The 22,037-nt window shown below is 44.9% G+C and overlaps 1 protein-coding gene across 7 annotated transcripts in view; it reads right to left on the bottom strand.

The window, feature by feature from the left end:
- The window catches only part of HDX (highly divergent homeobox), a 355,483-nt gene that overhangs the window by 119,247 nt on the left and 214,199 nt on the right, over positions 1–22,037 (bottom strand). For 6 of the 7 annotated variants that reach the window (XM_085607817.1, XM_085607821.1, XM_085607815.1 and 3 more), the window contains 2 exons: positions 13,082–13,286; positions 1,670–1,749 (listed from right to left, as the gene is read on the bottom strand). In XM_085607817.1, the coding sequence (XP_085463943.1) occupies positions 1,670–1,749; positions 13,082–13,286 (285 nt within the window). The remainder of the gene's footprint in view (positions 1–1,669; positions 1,750–13,081; positions 13,287–22,037) is intronic. The other variant, XM_085607818.1, reaches the window with a different exon arrangement.

Here is a 22,037-nt window from a genome sequence, read left to right as displayed (position 1 = left end):
AGGCTTCATTTAATGCTTCCTGGAAAGAAAGCTGTCTTTTTGGTTGATGTGTGGCGGCTCTAGGTGATGGAGCAATGATCCTTCCTGTCTGGAGATGAACGGCCAAATGTTTTTGACGGGCATCTGTCTCTTCTTGGAGCCAATGGATGGGTTGCTCAACCGTTTTGGTTGGACTGTGGTGGCGGCTGTCCTCGAGGCCAATGGTGGTTTTGGTGCTGGCGGGGTAGGGCGATATATGTTTTGGTGTTGACAATTTCGGTGCCGATGTTTGAAGTTGAGTTAGTCACAGTCAAGGTTTTTTCGGCACCAAACCAGGGCTGGGAGCTACATACGAAGTTGATGGTCAGTGCCTGCTGATGGCAGTGGTGGCCCACTGCAGTGTTTTTGATATTCTTGAGCCTTTTTATGGCCTTTCGAGCAAGCCTGCTCAGTTTGGCAGGTGTATCAAAGAGGGGGAGGTTGTGTACGCACAACCTTTTGTTCAGTTGGTAAGTCCTCGATTTCCAGTTCAGAGCTGTTGCTGTCCTATGGTGAGAACACCTCTTCGTCGGCTGCAGACGCATCGGCATGGTGCACTGGACGCTCTCCCACGCCCCAGAGGTCCACTGGATCTTCGCCGCACCTCCGGGACATCTGCAAACATTATATCCGACGGTCACTGAGGGTGTTTTTAGAGCTGAAGGAGCCACAGGAATCGCACTCAAGCTTGTGTTCAGGCAAAAGACAAAGATTACACAACAGATGGAGGTCGGTCCATGGATATTTGGAATGACATTGAGGACAAAATTTAAAAGGCGTTCATTCGATCACGCTCGCAAAATTGCATGGAACTAATGTAAGGCCGGAGAAACAAAGGCACCAATATGGAATGAAGAAAGGGATACACGTTTGTATAACAATACTGATGGTTAGGAGTACTGTGGGAACCAAACAGAGTACCGATAACAGTGTTGAACAGGAGCACGGAAGCACATGTCCGAACCCAGCAGCAGAAAGAAAACAATCCAACAATGGAGTTGATGCCAATGCGGGTTACCAGCAAGAGGAGACACCCAACCTCGTGACTAGAAAACCTTAGTTGAAGAAAAACAACTCGCACACATCCAGGCCCAACACTTAACAGCGGCAGTATGCACAGCATGTGTATCTACAGTCACACATGCCTTAAACAAAATGTTTTGACTGGCAAACTCTGCTGTTTATAAACCAACAAGGCTCTATTTATTTAAATAGTTGAAGCTTTATAGGTCTAAGACATGGCAAAAGAGTGTTGTACAAATATTAAATCAGCAGTAACAGTACAGATAGAGGATACAAGTAAAGGACATTATGTTGAAAAAGGCATGATGAGGGAAAACAAATAATGACAATGCAAAAGAAAAACTACATGTATTGGAGGGACAGTTTTCCACAACAAATTTCAGGAAATAATAATTCGAAAATTCAAGGTTCTTCTCACGAGAGATGACCTGGAACAACTAGGTGAGATTTCCTTTACTTCAGATTTCACATGGATGCCCCAAAATCCTTTGTTTAAGTATATCGCAAAGTTCAAGTTTAAGGTTAAATCAATAACAATATTGCTTTATCTTTCATTCCCTCAAGGATAAACTGCACAAAATATCAATAAAATATCAATAAAAGCTGTTTCCCAAATAAACATACATACCACTTTAACAGCTGGCATTGCATGCTTAATTTCTTCTTTCAAGTCAATGTCTTCACTTTGTCCAATATCACTGATTTCTTCTATGAAAAAGGAAACAAGAACACACAAGAAAATCATTTACAAATATTTAGGTCCTAATCTACTCATATGATATACAATATAGTAACTTCAAAACTGTACTGAAGCAGATAACTCTTTAGAATTATATACTGGACGTAAGAAGGGCTTGATCACATATGTGCAGTAATAAAGCAATGCATCAAATCATCTGTACAACAATTAAAATTGTCACAATTCCATACAACATGCCTTGTTATAAGTTTTTACACAGTGGAGCTTTCAATAGTGACAAGCGGAAGAAATGCATTAATCACAACAGGTAATAGCCAATATTGGTTTTATCCAATAAGGAATTACTATAATAAAGCAAAGCAAGCTGTACTTATCACGGTCATTCACTACCACTGTGCAAGGAATCAGATCCAGTATCTGCTGGTGGTGGAAAAGCGTGGGGACCAAGTTCATCAGTGAAGAACAAGCTACTTACCTTCGGTAATGCTCTTTCTGGAAGAGACTCGATCTAGCCGCAGAGTCCTCACATTTTTACTATTCCTGATGTGTCAGACTGGATCCAGAAACTTTTCAACTGTACCCCTGCACGCGAGTAGTTGGCACAGAGTGACTCCACACCAACGCCTTCCCGCTCTGGAGAGGATATGTGGTCCTATGTAGGTGCCACTCCAGCACGCTGTAGGTTGCTTTCGAGACTCTCCGCGCCCCCAGATGAATGGCCCCAAAAGCCAATTGTAGAGACCAGATTACCAAACTTGGGATCTTATTAAAATATAGAAGCCAAAAACAGAACAAGGAAATTGGGAGGGTCAGTGAGGAATCGGTGGCTAGATAGTCTCTACCAGAAAATATTTTTTGTGCTAGTTGGGATAATTGTATGGAATGGGCTCCCCCGTTTCTGAATGCAATGCATTGCAGTCATATTGTCTGTGCGTAGGACAGTCTTACCTGCTATGCTTGTGAGGAATGCTTTGAAAACCATTGCAATGCCCAGAAGTTCTAACATGTTGACGAATGGAACCTACTGTTGTGCTGCCCAGTGTCCCTGAACCACAATGTACTTCATATGAGCTCACCATCACAGAAGTGATGCATCGGTTGTGACTGTTATCTGTGTGATTGGATGCTTGAGGGTTCTCCCTGTTAATATGTTTGGAGTATTCCCCCACAATAGAGCAAATTGGACCTTGGGTGAAGCCAACACTATGTTCTCTCCCGCTGATGACCAATGAGATGCTAAACACTCCTGGAGGGGTCTCATGTGTAGACGAGCATGGGACACTATTGCTATGCAAGATGTCATCATTACTAGTACGTACATCACTGCTTTGACTGGTAGATGATGATGATTTGGCTGAAAAAGATCCAGTTGGTTTTGGAGATTGAGAACCCTTTGGGGATTGGAGTAAGCTGTCCCCAAGATGGTATTGAGTATTGACCCAAGATACAGATGTATCTGGGATGGTTGGAGATGTGATTTTGTCACATTGATTCAGAAACCCAATTTATGGAATAGGTTTATTGTCTTTTGGGTGTCTGATCGACACTGATTTTTGTTTGGAGCGTTGCTTAGCCAATCGTCAAGGTAGGGAAACACAAGGATGTTTTCTCTTCTTAGTTTTGCTGCAACTACCAATTGCACTTTGTGAAGACCCTTTGGGCTGTTGTTACCCCAAAGGGTAGTGCTTTTAATTGATAATAACGTCCACTTACCACAAACCGGTGTGCTGAATGGACTGGAACGTGGAAGTAAGCATCCTTCAGGTCTAGTGCAGTCATCAAGCCGCCTGTTTCGAGTAGTGGTATTACATCCTGTAATGTGACCGTGTGAAAGTGCTGTGATAGTATGTAGCAATTGAGTCGCCACGGGTCCAGAATGGGTCTTAGGGTTCCATCTTTCTTTGGTATGAAGAAATAGAGGGAGTAGACTCTTTTGTTTTGATGTTTGTCTGGGACTATTTCGATGGCCCCTTTTTAGGTCGAGCCTAGGCAGTGCATGCGCTGCTCTGTGAGGCATGCTGTATTGGAGTATGGACTTGAAGCCCCGCCGCCCATATTTGTCATTGTCTTGTGTCATTGTCCTTCGTAAATACTGTTTTGACCGTTAGTAGGCTTGTTAGCTCCTCCTTAGTACCGCCTTGTCTTAATTTGTAACCTCCCATGAGGACTGGCCCTTTTACTTCGGTTGTTAGACAGTACGTCTTATTTAGTCTGTAAGCACTATTTTCTTTAATGAGTTTCTCCTACTGCAGGCACGACATGCTTTCCTGCAACATTCAGTGCGCTCTGCGCGCTTTAACTTCTAAGCAGCCCGGGACAATGGCGGCTGCTTCTTTGAGATGCAATAGGTCTCGCATTTAAAGGAGATTGAGCTATTGGCATTGTAAATGACAATGCCTTTTATTTATGTGTTAATTATCAAAACAGAGAAAGGAAAGGCATTGTCATTTACAATGTCAATAGCTTAAACTCTTGCAAATGTGAGACCATTTGCATTGCAAATGCTTGTTGTAGTAATGCTTTTACTTCTTCTCTGAGCAGGTGTAGATGCTGAGATTTAAGACCTGCTTTTTAGGTGGAATATGTGGTGGTCGTTGAAGTAGTTCTAGGCACTATCCTTGTCTGACAATTTCTAATACCCATTGGTCTGATGTAATGTTTTGCGACAATTGGTGGAATTGTTGCAGCCTTCCCCTGACTGGTGTTTTGTGGTCGGGTGAAGTGTGGGCAAGTCATTTAGCTGGTGGGGTGCAGGTGCCCTTGCTGTCCTCAGCCTTTATTATTTTTGTAGCCTCCACAATAGTAGCCACGCACTTGCTGGTGGTATTGCTGTAGTTGGCGCTGATAGGCAGCATTTTCTGAGGTATAAGCTTTTGCAGCTCCTCTACCCTGGTACCTCCAAAAGAGCTGTTGTTTTTGCATTGTGGTCTGTAAGGCATCCACTGATTTGGCAGTGCCCTTTTTTACTTTTTTGACTGAGTGTTTACAGCTGGTCCACAGAAATGTTCCCCATCGAAGGGGACATTTAGAATATGCTGCTGTACTTCGGGTTTGAACCCGGAAATGAGTAGACACGCATGTCTTCTGAGCATGACTGATGTGCTTAGACACATTTGATGGTAGCGTTTGAGATTAGATTTCCCTCGTTGACTAGCTCTTCTTCCCGCTTTTTATATCCTTCTGGGAGATGTTGCAAGATCTCTTGCATTTCATCTCAGGCTGCGCTATTGCAACGTGAGAGTAGACCCACAGAATTGGCAATTCTCCAATGATTAGCATGCCCAGTGACATCTTTTTTAGCAGCAGCGTAAATCCTTCTGCTTTATTTATCTGGAGGAGGTGCCTCATCAGTGCCTTGTGCACCTGCCCTTTTTCTGGCAGTGGTGACAACGAGGGAATGGGCTGGGGGATGCCCGCGAATGTAGACTGGGTCAGTTGGTGAGGGTCTATATTTTTCTCAGTACTAGGCATCAGGATCCTTGATTTGACTGGGTCCTTGAACACTTCCTTGGAAACATTAGGAATGGAACCAACTATGGGCAACTATTGGACTATGTGTTCTGTGCACGAAAGTGTTTCCACTGGCAAAATCACTTTCCTCCTTCATAGAATGGATTGGGAGCTTATGATACTCTGCAGCTCTTTGGATGACATTATAATAAGATAGAGTGTCATCAGGGGGGAGAAGCTTTCGTAGGCACAGGCGGTTCAATGTCTCCATCTGGTACGGCCACGTCATAGTCTCACCATGGGTCAGGTGTATGTTGAGTATCTTGTGTGCCTTGGGAATCAGTGTCTTGTATTTCTCCCTCTTCTTCTTTCTGTGGAAAGGGTGATTTTGAGGCGAGTCAGGTGGACTAAAAATAATAGCACTTGTGGCCCTGTCTACCAATTGTAAAGTCTTTGGTGTAGCCTGAGGAGAGTGGGACTCCTCTGCCTTTCTTTTTGTAGTCTTCTTGCGTTTCTCCTGCACAAAATGCTACAGTCCCTCACGTACTAACTCCTGGTCTTGAGGGGATATTTTGTGTTTTTTTGTTTCTTTGGCGCCTGTACCATGTTTTTAGAAACAGTACATGGTTTAGAAATCTCGGAGCCATGGATTTTCTTCTGTTTAGAAGAGTGTCCGTGTTGTTTTTCAGCCCTCAGATCCGAAGTTTGTTTCGGTTCCGTGACGCTTGAGGTCGAGCATATGTTCGGTTCTGATGCCTGTTTGAGGGTTTGCCTGGCGCTGTTCGGTGCCGATGTTTTTGGCCATTCTGAGTAAAGCCTAGGTGTCGAACGCTCGGTCGGTGCCGATTTGCGTTTAAATGCCGGTAGTGTGCCGGAACCAACCTCTTATTGTGGCCGGGATGCCCAATTGGGATTGAGAATATTCTCATCCCTTCTCGGCACCAAGGCATGCTCAGCGTCAGCCTGAACCTGCTGGTTGTGGTGCAACACGGCTGGGTAGTGGTGATGGCGAGTGTAGTATTTTCTTTGCATGGGGGTTAAAAGTACTCACGATATGTAGTGCGGTCTGGGTCTTTGGCCCAGAGACAGTGGTCGGCGTCAGCGACGTAGGCTGTACTGGAGCATCGTTTTCCCTGACGATGTCTCAGACGTGGTGTAGTGTGGGCTGGCTATGACCATCCTGTCTACTGTTGGAGAGCTTGCCTCGCTGTCCGCGTCGCGGTTGAATTCTGCCTCAGCTGCTTGCTCCATTGTTGTGTGCAAGGCGTTAAATTCGTCGTGTCCGAAGAGTTTTCTTGTTCTTGAACAATGTGCAGGCGGCGCACTGTTTTTCTTTGTGCTCTGGAGAGAGGTACAAATTGCATATGTCGTTTGAATCAAAGTGGGTGTACTTGGCTCTGCACGGAGGGAACCGTTGGAATAGTTCTTTCTTTGTCTCCGTAACCCGGAGACGGCCATTCTTGACAGGCATTTGTTACTTGGACGCTGGGTAGTCAGTCCCAGTATATAGCCGATCTTCAGTTTTTCATTTTCTTTTTCGTAGGCCGAGTAGTGTTGAATACTGCAAGGGTCAAACGCTGTCCATTTGAGCTCTATAGTGGAAATAAACTAACAAACAAAGATTTCGAAATGCGCAATGCCTCATTAGAGAAGAGAGAAGGTGCACAATGCCGATCATAAACCTTCCTACAGGAAAAACAGCTTGCAGAGTCCGGGCCCAACACTACATGGCAGGAGTATGCATAGTATGTGTATCTGCAGCCAACACATGCTATGAATACAGTTTTTTGTGCCAGGGGCCACAATTGCCTCTAAAAGCTGCTGACACAGCACATCCTGAGGTGCTGGAATCCAGCACTCCTCGACAGTAGATTCTCCAAGAGGAGACTCATCTCAATCTCCTTCTGCCAAAAGTGATCACAACAGATGCCAGTAGAAAAAGGTGGAGGACAATTAAGTCAACAAGAATGTGCAAAGCGTATGGCGATCTATATAAGTAGCGATGTCAAACTAGAAGGAGTTGGAAGCAATTAGGTTGGGTTTACTGGCAATTCAGGAAGATTTCAAAGGGGTTTACAATGAAGAAAATCAGCTACTATTTTCCAGCAAAGGATTTTGAAAATAGAGACGATGGATCTAAATGATTCAAAATGTAAAAAAAAAAACTTTTTCTACAAGACGCTAGTAAATGGTTTGTGCAACTATCTTAGATGCTGAACACAAATAGTTTTCTTTAGCTATAGCAAGTCTGATTGTGGAGAGAGATAAAACTGTCTACATAAGAGGCAGGCGAAGGAATGTGAGATATGGGTGCAACACTTGTTTTTAGCTGGGTAAGTTGTTTAACTGTTACCAGAAAGGTTCTATATCTGCACTGGGTAAAGACTGAGACGATGACAAGATGCAAATAGTTAGGATCCTGTCAGTATACGAAATTGATCCTATCAGTATGCAAAATTGTTTTACCGTCTTATGTTCTGTTGTACAAGAACACCATACTGAGCTTAAGCACTGCTTTCCAAACTTGTTATCGGGATACTCAATCTGTAGTCATCAGGTTAACGGTCATAGTTGTCATTGATAAAAACTCAATGGCATTTCTCACAAGTTTTGAATATCTGAACATAGAACTACAAAATACCGGATGTCTTAAATTACACTCTCAATATATTCCATCTGAAACATGCACTGTTAGTGCCACAGAGGGCGACAGAATCTATATAAAAGTGCAGACATCTAAATATTTTTGTATTTTTTAGTTTGTCCTTCAGCAACAATGGTAGAAGTTAAGTTTCCTTACCGAATATCAGGAAAATGTTATTTTTTTACATGTGGCAGTGTGCACTTAGATACATAGTAAGCACTTGCGCCACTTATACATTAACGCAAAAACCAAAGGAAATGATGGACGGAGTGTTGAACATTGCAAGCACTCACCCCCAGTCAACTGATCTGGGTTTAATCCATCACCGTTCTTTAGCCCACTCTGCCACCCCAGTTCAGACATGGCCATATGCAAATCAGTTTGACCCTGTGCCTCATGGGAACAATCCAGCCCGAACTACCAAGCCATGTCTTCCCTGGACCGGAAACAAGCTTTCTAGGACCGGTTTCTGGCATTTCAGCCGTCCTCAGCCAGGCTTGCTTGAATCCAGTGGCAAAGTGAGCAAGGGACTCACGTCTGAGCATACCCTGCCAACTTATGGCGAACAAAGCAAAAACCAAAGGAAATGATGGACGGAGTGTTGAACATTGCAAGCACTCACCCCCAGTCAACTGATCTGGGTTTAATCCATCACCGTTCTTTAGCCCACTCTGCCACCCCAGTTCAGACATGGCCATATGCAAATCAGTTTGACCCTGTGCCTCATGGGAACAATCCAGCCCGAACTACCAAGCCATGTCTTCCCTGGACCTGAAACAAGCTTCCTAGGACCGGTTTCTGGCATTTCAGCCGTCCTCAGCCAGGCTTGCTTGAATCCAGTGGCAAAGTGAGCAAGGGACTCACGTCTGAGCATACCCTGCCAACTTATGGCGAACAAAGCAAAAACCAAAGGAAATGATGGACGGAGAGTGGAACATTGCAAGCACTCACCCCCAGTCAACTGATCTGGGTTTAATCCATCACCGTTCTTTAGCCCACTCTGCCACCCCAGTTCAGACATGGCCATATGCAAATCAGTCTGACCCTGTGCCTCATGGGAACAGTCCAGCCTGAACTACCAAGCCATGTCTTCCCTGGACCGGAAACAAGCTTCCTAGGACCGGTTTCTGGCATGAGTGCTTGCAATGTTCAACACTCCGTCCATCATTTCCTTTGGTTTTTACTTGTACATTAACAGCATTAAGTGTGGAAGAGTCTTCCTGTGTTCGGCGATGTATAGATTTGTGGTTCTTGGTTGTCTTCAGGTGCATAAGGGCACACTAATCATTGGAGTTGTGCCCCGAACCAAAGCACCACAGACACTTTTAGAGGGCAAATGGCATGACTGTGTGTGTCTAAGGACACCATGCCCTCCCTGGGGTCTATGGCACAGAGGACCAACACCAGGGTTAGCTTCTTGAATTTGCCCTTCTGAAGTAAAGCTTTCAGGAAAAGAACATCCAAAATCAGCCTGAGCCCACCATCTTTTACGGGCACCAGAAAATAGCAGGACTGCCTCAGTCCTTTTCTGGCACCCTCTTCATTTCCCCATTGGTAATGACTTAACCTCTCTCGCAAGATAAGAGCTTGTTCTGCCAAAGTCTTGGTGAAAACATGAGAAACTGGAGGGTGGAGGTTTAACCAAAATGGACCTTAGCAGACAACTGGCAGGACCCGCTGGCCTTAGGTAATTGCATAGCAGCTGGCAGGTAAAAGCCCATTCTGCCCCCTCCCACCCCCAATGGCTACAAGGGACTTCCTAAGGAGGAATTTGTGGCAATAGGGAAATGGAAACACGAGGACTGACCATACTGTTTTTGGGCCCATACTCTGCCACCGCCATGCCGACTAGAGCCTTAGCAGGCCTGGGTGACCTGCTGCGTGGGCTGAGATAGCTGCCAGGCCACAGGAGTAATCCCTGCACTTATGGTACTGTTCACTGAACTAGAAGGCCAGAGTTATCAAGTCCAAGGAGCGAACTATAGCATCTTTGTATTGTTCCACAGCTTAATCCGCTTTGCCTCCAAACACCTAGAACCATTAAAGGGCATAAGGGATGCTGGTACGTACCTGGAAAACCTATGGCGTGCATCCAAGAAGTACAATAAATAGCCAGGCTAGTGCCCATAGCATTGCCTATACAATGTGTGGTGTCCATTGCAGCCACCAAGATGTACTTTGCGGCATCCTGCCAATCATGGATCACCTGGACAAAATGATTTCAAAACTCCTTGGGGAGGACAGACAAGAACTAATTTGCCATGTCCCAGAGGACGTGGGTGTATCTGCCCACTTGGCAGACTGTTGTCAAAGAGGGTAGCAGAGGAGAGCACTCAATTGCAAAGCTCATCAATGTGTATAAATTCTCTGTCAGGCAGAGTAGTGGGAAAGGAATTTAGATTCACCTTGTTCAAGGCCTCCACTACAAGGTTTTCCGGTAAAGGGTGTCGAACCAGAAAAGCTAGGTCAAACTAAGCAGGCCTGTGGCAGCTATATATAGGATGACCCACAGGCGCCACCAAGCAGTGCTTTGCCCACACTGCAGCTAAAGGGTCTCTCCGGACTTCACTTAAGGCAGACAAAATGCTCTGAAAATAAAGGGCAAGGTTGCAAGATTTCCATCAAATGATTGCCTTTAGTTTCTACGGTAGGCAGTTGTTGTTTCAAAACCTCTAGTGTGCTAAATACAACCACAGCAAAAGCTGCACTTTCCTTGGTAGGAGGCCTGAATGGTTATCTGATCTCATTTTTCTGGTGAGTAATCAAGAACTCACATTATGGAGGTCTAGCTAAAGCCTATCATTAGTATAGTGAGGGATCACCCCATTCCTCATAATTTCTACTATGTGGATCGTCAAGAATTTCCTGTACATCGGAGACTGAACCAAACAAGGCCTTTAGGCCCTAAAGGCACTGTCACTGAGGCAGAGGAACTACCAACGAACCTTCCAATACCACTGGCTGTGTTCTCATGGTGAGGCACTAGCCAAGTTCTAGTTGAACTCAGCTCCAGACCCAAGACCGGAATTGGGAGTTGAGTCCAGGACCGGTGTCTCTAAAATCAGGACTGGCATCAGCCTGATTGGTCTCCAGGAGGTGATTAACAGTACAACCAAATGGCGGCAGTAGCAGAGGCCTAACTAGGTCAGTCCGCAAGTGGGGGCCCCAACAAATCCATGGTGCCCAAAGACACTCAAGGGGGACCAAGAATATTCTGGAAGAGCTGCTGTGAAGTTGCAGATGGCCCAGGAAATTCAAAACTCACTGGCTTCAACTATGGAATGGGGTGATAATTGGACAACTGGCCTGGAGTCGGGGTCTTTAAGCAGACACAGTATACCTTCCCTGATGTCGGGGGAAAAAAAGGGGGTGGCCTCCCATCTAGACTTCTTGTGTTTATGCCGAGACTTGATCTTGGACTTCCTCTAAAGACTTACCCGGGGGTGGGGGCCTAGATAGAGACTAAGACTTGGAGCAGGCCCATGATTTGGAGTGTAACTGCCATTCTTCCTATGCTTGCCCATGTAAAGCTTTGCCTTCCTGATGGAAGTTGGATAAATCAGGGAACATTTGTCACTTGACTTTGAATCAAGCATAGACCAGAGACAACACAGACATTTTGTGAGTTATGATTGACATCTGCTTCTTGCAAATGTGGTATGGCTTGAAGCTTGTAGTGTTTGGGGGCAGACATCCCTGTAAGCGAAATTGTTTTGGATGTCAGTAAACCAACAACAAAAGTTTGGGCAGAATCAGATCTGCATTGAAGGGCATGGAAAAAAAAGAAACCAAATTAGTGCAAAGGGGTGGTGCATATAACACTCCATGCTATCACCTGCAAAGGCTGGGCAATGTTGATGTGAAGTCCAATAGTCTCGCCCATCGGTGAGCATGAGCTATTGGAAATGTTTCCAAATACAGTCTGGTGCTTTGGAGAATTCAACAGATGATCAATTTCTGGGTAGAAGTATCCATCAGAAGGCCTAGATAGCCTATTCTTAAAATCTCAAGAAACTCTTCACCAAGCAAAATGTTTATACTGATGTTCCTGTTTCTCAACTCAGGCAAAAAAGATCCGAGAATGAGACAGGTAGACACTATAATCAATAGAGCCAAACAATGAGGAGACGTCTATGCTCTCAGATCACTTATCAAGCACTCTAGAATCCCACTAATATATATATATACTCTTGTCTGCCAAACTGCGCATGAGGACTGTCCCATAACTTCATTTCACCACAAAAGTCTACACTGATCTGGAACTCCCGTGCAGAGCCTTCAAGAAAGACAGAGAACAATCTCCCCTCCAGAAAGAACTCAAATCTCGCTCTTCAAAAATACTTAGGTCCATGTGGGCTTTCAGCCACCAAAGAACCCCACATTCTCTCACCATCTTTATTTGTCTAGCGGAAATTAAATTCACAAAGGTGAATAAAGCATAAGTACCCCCATCAACCAGTCCATCATTTACGGAAAAAAATAACAAAAATACCTCCTTTTACAATAAGAAATCGTCACATGGCACATTCAGTCATGCCTAATGTAAAGGGGGTGCATTCACAAAGAAAATACTCCGCCGTTTGTGGATTTTTCACAAATTCCTTTTGCATGGATATTAACATCATATATATGCCACGGGACCCCATACCTGATACTCTAACTCCCACTTACATATGCAGCGTAACGTGCGTTTTTATACAATAAAGCTTTTCTTTCTCCAAAGCACTACTTACCACATACCAGACAGGTCTAAGCTGTGAGAACACATTACCTAGTTTATGGTACTCAATAAACCGGACTAGTGAACGATGAAAGGCTGAGTATACCTTATTGGGACTGATTGCCAGACTTCTAGCATACTGCAATTTGTTAGCAGAGTGTCTTCACCTCACTGAACCAGCTAAATGTAGGTGAAAGTTCACAGCACTGCACTCAAACTGTTAACTATCATTATACAGGCTAATTGAAACAGTTAGTAACATTTAGCTGATATTTGTTTTCACTGGCACTTGCTTGTCACCGACTTCACATCCTGCATCAACTATATCTCACTGGTCTTGGAACCCTAAGCGGCAACGTTTCAAAAAGCAAGAACACATACAATAATTTTTGCTTCGTTTTAAATTCTTAAAAGCTTTGGATAACTTCCAACATTATCTTAGAGAACTCAGACATAACAAATTTAACAGTGAGCACCGCAGATCTGAAAAAGGTATGTTAAGAAAGAAAGATTTCTGAAAGAATACCTTGAGAACTTCCTTCAGACAGGCAGATTGACACGTCATCATTTCTGTCATCGTCAATTCCATCTAGTCCCGAATTATCTCCCGACATCATGGAGGACGAAGTACCAGCCTCATGTTGATCAGAAAAATCAGCAGGGCCCCTTCTTGGTGGTGGGACTTCAATCCCCATCAAACGATATTTTCGCCGTCTGTTACCAATCCACGTCTTTTAAAATAAAAACATTCAATACTGTAATCACCAGTTTTAAAAATAAAAATGGACTAAGAGAGAAAAGATCATTGATATTTGACAGAATGAACTACCTCAAAGCTTAACGTTTACTATTTTAATTTAACCTAGGCTTACTAAATTAAATTCTTCCAGAATTTGGAGAAAACTTGGATTTGCTATTTAAATAGTCTCCTTCTCCTATTCTATGTGCTCCAGAAATCATTTATCTCTTAGAATAATTTGTAAAACTGCTTCCTCAAAAATGTAAAATGTCACTTGCTGCTAGTTAGTCTACCCTTTTGATGTTGTTGTCTCCTTTATATTTTCATTACATGATGTTCATGAAGAACCTATCATAAATTCTTTGTTTTCAAAATTATGTTTGCGATCAAATGGAACTTTTGTTATTCATAGCATTTAGTTTTGTCCACTAATGGAAGCATCGCTTACTAGGAAATATGTACCATGAACCTCCTCCTCCTGGGGAACAACCTTTACAACGCAACTTTTACAACGCACTACACTTACAACGCATTTTTTACAACGCAACATCCATTACAACGCATTCCATTACATCGCATGACACTACAACGCATTTTTAAAAACTACCTTTACAACGCATTCCATTACATCGCATACTACCTTTACAACGCATACCATTACAACGCATAATATTACACTGCACTATCCAACACTTACCCTACTGTTGCAGCCCCTGGAGTTAGAATAGTAATTTTTACCCCTATACTATCCAACACTTACCCTACTGTTGCACCCCCTGGAGTTAGAATAGTAATTTTTACCCCTATACTATCCAACACTTACCCTACTGTTGCACCCCCTGGAGTTAGAATAGTAATTTTTACCACTATACTATCCAACACTTACCCTACTGTTGCACTCCCTGGAGTTAGAATAGTAATTTTTATCCCTATACTATCCAACACTTACCCTACTGTTGCACCCCCTGGAGTTAGAATAGTAATTTTTACCCTTACACTATCCAACACTTACCCTACTGTTGCACCCCCTGTAGTTAGAATAGTAATTTTTACCCCTATACTATCCAACACTTACCCTACTGTTGCACCCCCTGGAGTTAGAATAGTAATTTTTACCCCTATACTATCCAACACTTACCCTACTGTTGCACCCCCTGGAGTTAGAATAGTAATTTTTACCCCTACACTATCCAACACTTACCCTACTGTTGCACCCCCTGGAGTTAGAATAGTAATTTTTACCCCTACACTATCCAACACTTACCCTACTGTTGCACCCCCTGGAGTTAGAATAGTAATTTTTACCCCTATACTATCCAACACTTACCCTACTGTTGCACCCCCTGGAGTTAGAATAGTAATTTTTACCCCTATACTATCCAACACTTACCCTACTGTTGCACCCCCTGGAGTTAGAATAGTAATTTTTACCCCTACACTATCCAACACTTACCCTACTGTTGCACCCCCTGGAGTTAGAATAGTAATTTTTACCCCTACACTATCCAACACTTACCCTACTGTTGCACCCCCTGGAGTTAGAATAGTAATTTTTACCCCTATACTATCCAACACTTACCCTACTGTTGCACCCCCTGGAGTTAGAATAGTAATTTTTACCCCTATACTATCCAACACTTACCCTACTGTTGCACCCCCTGGAGTTAGAATAGTAATTTTTACCCCTATACTATCCAACACTTACCCTACTGTTTCACCCCCTGGAGTTAGAATAGTAATTTTTACCCCTATACTATCCAATACTTACCTTAAATGCAATGTAATATTATGCGTTGTAATTGTATGCGTTGTAAAGGTAGTATGCGATGTAATGGAATGCGTTGTAAAGGTCGTTTTTAAAAATGCGTTGTAGTGTCATGCGATGTAATGGAATGCGTTGTAGGTGATGTTGCGTTGTAAGTGCATGCGTTGTAAAAGTATGCGTTGTAACGTCATACATCCCTCCTCCTTGTCGCACCCCATTTGATCATTTTAAACAACTTAATACAAATAAAATACACAATTTCTGAGTATTACAATGTATAACACCATATATGTGGAAGTACATTTTCATGTCAATTCTTAAAAATACCTTTAGTTAATTTTACGTTTATATTGCATTCTTCTAATCTGCATTCGTTATCTGTAAACCTACTTCTCAAACACATGTGTGGGATTATATCATCTCAATATCTACTCAGCACACGTTTTATAGCCCCTAAAGATTTGTTATTGATTATGTAGCTTTCACATTTGTTATACGCTTTTGATTATTTGTGTGTTTCCCTCATAGTACATCTTTTATTTTGCATATATTAAAACTTGAGAACATAGCGCCTGGACACATTTTTATCATGGCCCTAATGCTGTTGGAACATATAAAAACATGCAAAAGCAGGAATACATGGGACATCACCAACAATGTGCCTATTGGAATACAGCAATCTACCTCGAAAGCACACACTTGAGTTCATTTTCGTCACCCCTAGCAATAAAGGCCAAAAGCCCCGAGTGTCATCAGTGCATAATTATTTTTATTGTGCACCAGGAGGGTGTTTGCACTAAAAGAGGTTTGTGTTTTGGCAGGCAGGGTGGCACTGCTGCCATGGATGCATAGAGTACCATCTGCCCCGTGGATAGGAGCAGATTATGTTGCATGTGGGTCTGAAGACAGATTAATTGTCATGAAGAATATTATGTGATCATAATAACTGTGGTATGAAGGTCTCAAGCCATGAAGTAATCCTTCACTGGAGGTAGCACCAACTAATAGAATTCTAGGTCATGACCGGAAGCGAGGATTATGCTTTACTTTCTTTGCTTTATTTCACAGCAGCCATGTAAGACATTATCAAACTACAAGTCTCATGAACACTTGATCGAGGGCTTGATTTATTCCCACTTGCATGATACCATGGATGTTACAGATCCTCCACCACGATTTATAACGGAGTAATGCACTGCAGCACAAACCGCCTGTCGAGCCAGATCTATTTATCTAAAAAGCTTGGATTTACTATATGTCATCATCGTATAGTTTTCCCAAGCGTTAAAAATCACAAATTCTATTTTCGTACACTCTAATAGTAAATTTAGGAAGAGCATGACTATTTCGTCATGCGTTTAAGACTCAGCGCACAAAAGTTTTCCGTGCACATCATTCAACTTGAGAAGAACACGAAACAGACACCTTCTGTGCATTATGCACATGGACTCGCCAGCCGTGCATATCAGCATGCTTCTTTTCACTGCTTTCTACTATTTATTTTTTCTACTTTACATTTAGTGCTCTAGTAATTATGTAGATTAGATTAAGAATCTAAGGTAGTTTTCAGCTTCTAAGATTAATATATATCATTACATTGCAGAAACTAGCCCCTGAAGAAAGGTTCAGCCGCAAATGCACAGGGCACGTCGTACAACGAAGGTTCTAAAGATGACATATTAAAATCGTATTGTGATCTTAACATTACTAGCCTTACTACCATTGAACACAAAGGACCAGTTGACAAAGAAAAGAAAAACTTAATACAAAGAGAAATGTGAACTACATCTGGATTATTAATTACATTATTTGAAATTCCATTGTGAGTGCTGATTGGAGACGTTTTTTGAGGTTTGGAAAACAAAATATTTTGAATTCATGCAAGTGTCGTGCCCAGGAGACAAAACCAATCAGCACCTTAACACAGATTACTTCACCAAGTATGTATTGAACACAAGGAGTGTGATTGTCTTAACAAACCCGCAATACTTTAAAAATTCCCCATTGCTCTCTGCCACACATGAAATGCCCACGAACAGTGTCCCTCCGACACTGTGCTGTCTGCTGTCGCAAGTACTACTAAAGAGTCGTTCCCTGACAATTACTGTGCATAAACGGACAAGTTACTTACCTTTGTTAAAGCCTTATCTGGTAGAGACATAATTTAGCTGCAGATGCCTTACCGTAGAATATCCCAAGCTAGATCTGGAAGACTTTTGCTCGAGCAATACCCTTGTGTGTCAGAAGGTGGTATTGGTTCGTTCCGCGTGGCATCGACAGAGTTGTCCTCGCCAGAAGTGATGTCCGCGCCACTTATACAGGTGCCACCTCGGCGTGCTGACGTCAGTTACTTTTCATGACTTTCCACGCCAGGAGCGCGGAGCCAGGAAGCGCACGGACACTGGTGTGTTTAGAACAACTAGAGCAATGAAAGGAATGACCCCAATCCTAAAAACCGGTCTGGGGAGGATTGGTGGGTCAATAGGAATATACGGCTAAATTATGTCTCTACTAAATAAGGCGTTACTGAAGGTAAGTAACTTGCCCCTCTGATAGAGACATCTTAAGGCATATTCCTAGCCTTAGAATAGATATTCCAACAATACCATCCTCGGAGGAGGGACTGCGGGCAATTTTAGACCAGGAAGTCCTGCAGGACAGAGCGGTCAAAAAAGCCGTCCCTGCGGACTGGACTATCCAGGTAGCAGTGCCTAGTGAACGTGTGTAATGAAGCCCACGTTGCTGCCTGACAAATGTCAAGGACTGAAACCCCATGTTGCAACGCTGTGGTCGCTGCCTTAGCTCTGGTGGAATGAGTTCTTAAGCCTTGAGGAGGCTGTTTCTTGGCAAGAGCATAGCAAATTTTGAAAGAGGATGGCACATCGTGAGATAGTCCTCTTCTGCACTGCACAACCTTTCTTTGATCCAACGTACTCCACAAAGAGTTGAACATCCATCTGGAACTCTTTAATGCGGTTAAGGTATAACAACTGCTCTTATTGGGTCCAGATGGTGGAGTCACTCCTCATCTGTAGAAGGGTGCGGAGGAGCATAGAAAGTGGGCAAGGTGACTGCCCCATGTGGCACTGTGTTATCACTTTTGGTAAGAAAGAGGCCCTAATGCAAAGCACCCACTTATCCGGGAAGATGGTCAACTAAGTAGGCTTGGATAAAAGAGCCTGCAATTCACCCACCGTCCTGGCAGAAGTTGCTGCCACTAAAAAGGCTGTTTTAATGGGAAGCAGCCGGAGGGAGCAGTTGTGCAGATTAGAATGGAGCGCACATCAGGAAGGTGAAAACTAAATGAAGATCTCACTTAGGCATGAGGAATGGAGCAGGAGAGAACATATGTACAAGTCCCTTAAGAAATCTGTTTACAATAGGGGATTTAAATAAAGAGGGTTGATCTGGCAGCCTATAGAAGCCAGACCAGGATAAAAGGCACCCTTTAAGAGTGCCCAGAGCAGAGGTCTGCTGGGCAAGAGTCAAAATAAAACGAAGGACTTGAGAGAGGGAAGCAAAAAGATGATCAATAGACCGTTCTGTATAAAATTGTACAAATTTCTGCCACCAGTAGGCGTGCACAGTCTTGGTAGAGGGACGCCTGGCTGCCAAAATCACATCAAAGACTTTGGAAGGAGATTTGAATGGTGTCAACTGCCGTCGCTCATTCTCCACGCAAGAAGTCATAGGGTTGACAGATTCGGGTGGGGTACCCTTCCCTGCCGCTGCGACAGAAGATCCTCCCGAAGGGGCAGCCTGATCGGAGGATCGATACTCAGTTGGTGATGCTCAGGATGCCAGACTCTCCATGTCCAGTCCAGAGCCACAAGAATGACTTGGGCCTGGTCGCTCCTGATCTTCTTGAGCACACTGAGTAGGAGTGGTATTAGCGGAAAGGCGTACAGGAGGCCCAAGTTCCATTCGAGACGAAAAGCGTCACTGAGTGAATTCCACCTTGAAACTCCAGCGTGCAAAACTGCTGACATTGCACTTTCTCGTCGAAGGCGAACAGATCTAACAAAGGCTCTCCCCACTTCTAAAAGAGACCTTGTGCCACCTCCGGATGGAGACGCCATTCCTGACCAGCTAGGCATCGATGGCTGAGTTAATCTGCCCTGGCGTTCAGGGAACCTGGCAGGTGTTGAACCGCCAGGGACGTGCCCTGCTGTTCTAGCCATGTCCAGAGGCGCAAAGCCTCTTGACAAACAGTCCAGGACTCCAAACTGCCCTGTTTTTTGGAGTACCATATAGAAGTGGTGTTGTCCGTGAACACCTGAATAAGTTTTCCCTTGATGGAAGAAAGAGAAGCTTTCAATGTCATGCAAATCGCTCGGAGCTCCAATAAGTGACGTATATGCCGCTATTGTGTGATATGGATAGGGAACGGAGAGGGGTCTGCCTCTGACCCAATCACGGTCGGTCAGCCACCACTGCAAATCCTGTGCAGGTCCCTCCAAGATTTGGAAAATGTCCAAGAGATTGCCCTGATGCTGCACCCCTTGGATCTTCAGGTCCCACTGCACAGCCCGCATATGCCATCTGGCATGTGTCACTAGCAGAGGCCCAGCAGCCTCAGAGTCAGTCTCACCGAAATCCAGGAAATAGGGTGAAACATCGGTATCATAGCCTGAATATCCTGGACGTGCCGCTCGGGCGGATAGGCCCCAACCTGCACTTTGTCCAGAACAACTTCGAGAAAGGGTGCGTCTGAGAGGGAGTCAGGTGTGACTTCGGCACGATGATAGTGAACCCCAGCGAAAGCAAGCAATTTGCCTTAGTCTGGAGGTGAGAGAGGACAGTCTGTGACACGCTCGCCTTCAACAGCCAGTCGTCGAGATAGGGGAAGACTGGCCCCCCTGATCTGCACAGATGCGCTGCGACCACCGCCATCACCTTAGTGAACGCCTGAGGGACGCTGGTAAGGCCAAAGGGGAGCACTCTGAACTGAAAGTGCTCATGGCCAACTGTGAACCGCAGGTAGCACCGCTGGGTGGTAGGACAGGATGGGGAAAATGGGTGTCCTGCAAGATAACACCACCATCCAGTCTCCGGGGTCTAGGGCAGACAAGACATGAGACAGAGTGAGTATTTTGAACTTCTCCTTTTTGAGGAAGGAGTTGAGGGCTTGCAGATCTAGCATAGGACGAAGGCCTTTGTCCTTTTTGGGACCAGGAAGTAGGGGAATAGCACCAACAGCCTTCCTCTGGCGCTGGAACCCTCTCTATGGCTCCTTTGGCCAAGAGAGTCATGACTTCTTCATGAAGCAAGTTCAGGTGGTCCTCTGTCAGCCAGTTGTACGTCGGAGGCATGGAGGGATACTCTTGAAGGGGAGGGAATAGTCCCTTCGCACTATATGAAGAACCCACTTGTCCGACGTGATGTTTTGCCAGTGGTGGAGGTGATGGCTGATCCGGCCACCAACTGGCCGCCCATGATCTTGAAGGGCCAGACTAGGAAGGTTTAGAGGCTGCAAGGAGAGGAGTGGACTGACTGGACGTTTGGTTGCCTGACCCAGGGGATTGAAAGGAGCAGACATGATGTTTTGCCAGTGGTGGATGTGATGGCTGGTCCAGCCACCAACCAGCCGTCCATGATCATGAAGGTCCGGACTACGAAGGTTTAGAGTCTGCAGGGGGAGGAGTGGACTGACTGGTCCTCTGGCCACCTGACCCATGGGGTCAAAGGAGCTGCGCAGAAGTTGCTGAACTTGTGCGATCTTGTGGCTGGGACATGGCTGGCGCAGCTGACAGCCCCTTATGTGGCCACGAAAGGGGCAAAAAGAAGACAGCGGATAGGTGGTCACCGAAAGGCCCAAAGACTTGGCCTAAGCCTGCAAGTCCTTAAAGCACTCCAGGGCCATGTCTGTCTGGCTTCCGAAGGGACGGATGCCATCAACGGGTATGTCCATAAGGGATGCCTGGATATCCCCAGAAATGGCAAAAGTTCTGAGTCGGGCATGGCGTCAAACAACTACAGTAGATGACATTGCTCTGCCCAGCAAGTTGGTGGTGTCAAGCCCACAAAGAATGGTGATCTTTGCTGCATCTCTCTCGTCTGATACCGCTCGGAAGAGAATGGCCTGGGCCTTCTCCAGGACCTAGGGCAGCACCTGCACAACCATTTCCCACAAGGAGTGGGTGTAACGGCCAAAAAGGTATGCAGTGTTCACGGACCAAACTACAAGGCATGAAGAACAAAAACTCTTCTTGCCCCCAACTATCCAGCCTCTTGGATTCCCTGTCCGGGGTGTGGAAGGGAATGCGACTTGCAAGGTGGAGGACTGGCCCACATGGCTTTTGGGGTAGGGTGGTTGGTGAGAATGTTTGGGTCGCCTGGTGCAGGGCGATGGAGGCGGGCGACTGTCCTATTCACAGGAGCCCCTGTGCTGGGCATGGACAAGGTTCCCAGAGGACATCATTCAAGGCCTTCTTGAAAGGCAGAAGGATTTCAAAGGAGGAGACACCTGGCTGCAGGATCTCTGTCAAGAAGTTTGCCTTGACTTTCACCGAAGGGAGTTGAAGGTACAGGACCTCGGCTGCCTTTCTCACCACCATAGCATATTAAGCTCCCTCCTCCATAGCCACAGTAGAGGGAGAAAGCAGGCCAAAATCTGGGGGGGTATTCAGTCCACTGGCCTTATCTAATTCCTCATACCGGTCCATTTCATGCTCAGACTGGTCTTGTAAAGGGTCCAGGGACCCCTACCCATCTTCCTCCATTACTAGCCCCTCAAAATAAGGCTCTGGAACTGACCTAAGACCCAAGGTTGCCGTGCCGTCGGTGACGGAATTGGTGTCGATCCAGCTCTAGGTTGTCGGGGATAAGTACTGGTGCCGGAGGCACTGGCAGCATTAGAAGTCTCAGGGCGGGAGCCAGCAAAAGTCTCAGGGGTACAACCGGCACCAGTCCGCATCCACCACTGGATCCATTGGGGGGCATCAGAGCGAATGCTGCAGACCCAGAATCTGATAAAGA

This window comes from Triturus cristatus, chromosome 5_2 (assembly GCF_964204655.1).
Source record: "Triturus cristatus chromosome 5_2, aTriCri1.1, whole genome shotgun sequence".
In the NCBI taxonomy this organism is placed as follows: Eukaryota; Metazoa; Chordata; class Amphibia; order Caudata; family Salamandridae; genus Triturus; species Triturus cristatus.
The sequence above is the reverse complement of the archived record's forward strand: the minus strand, read 5'-3'. Positions and strand labels throughout refer to the sequence as shown.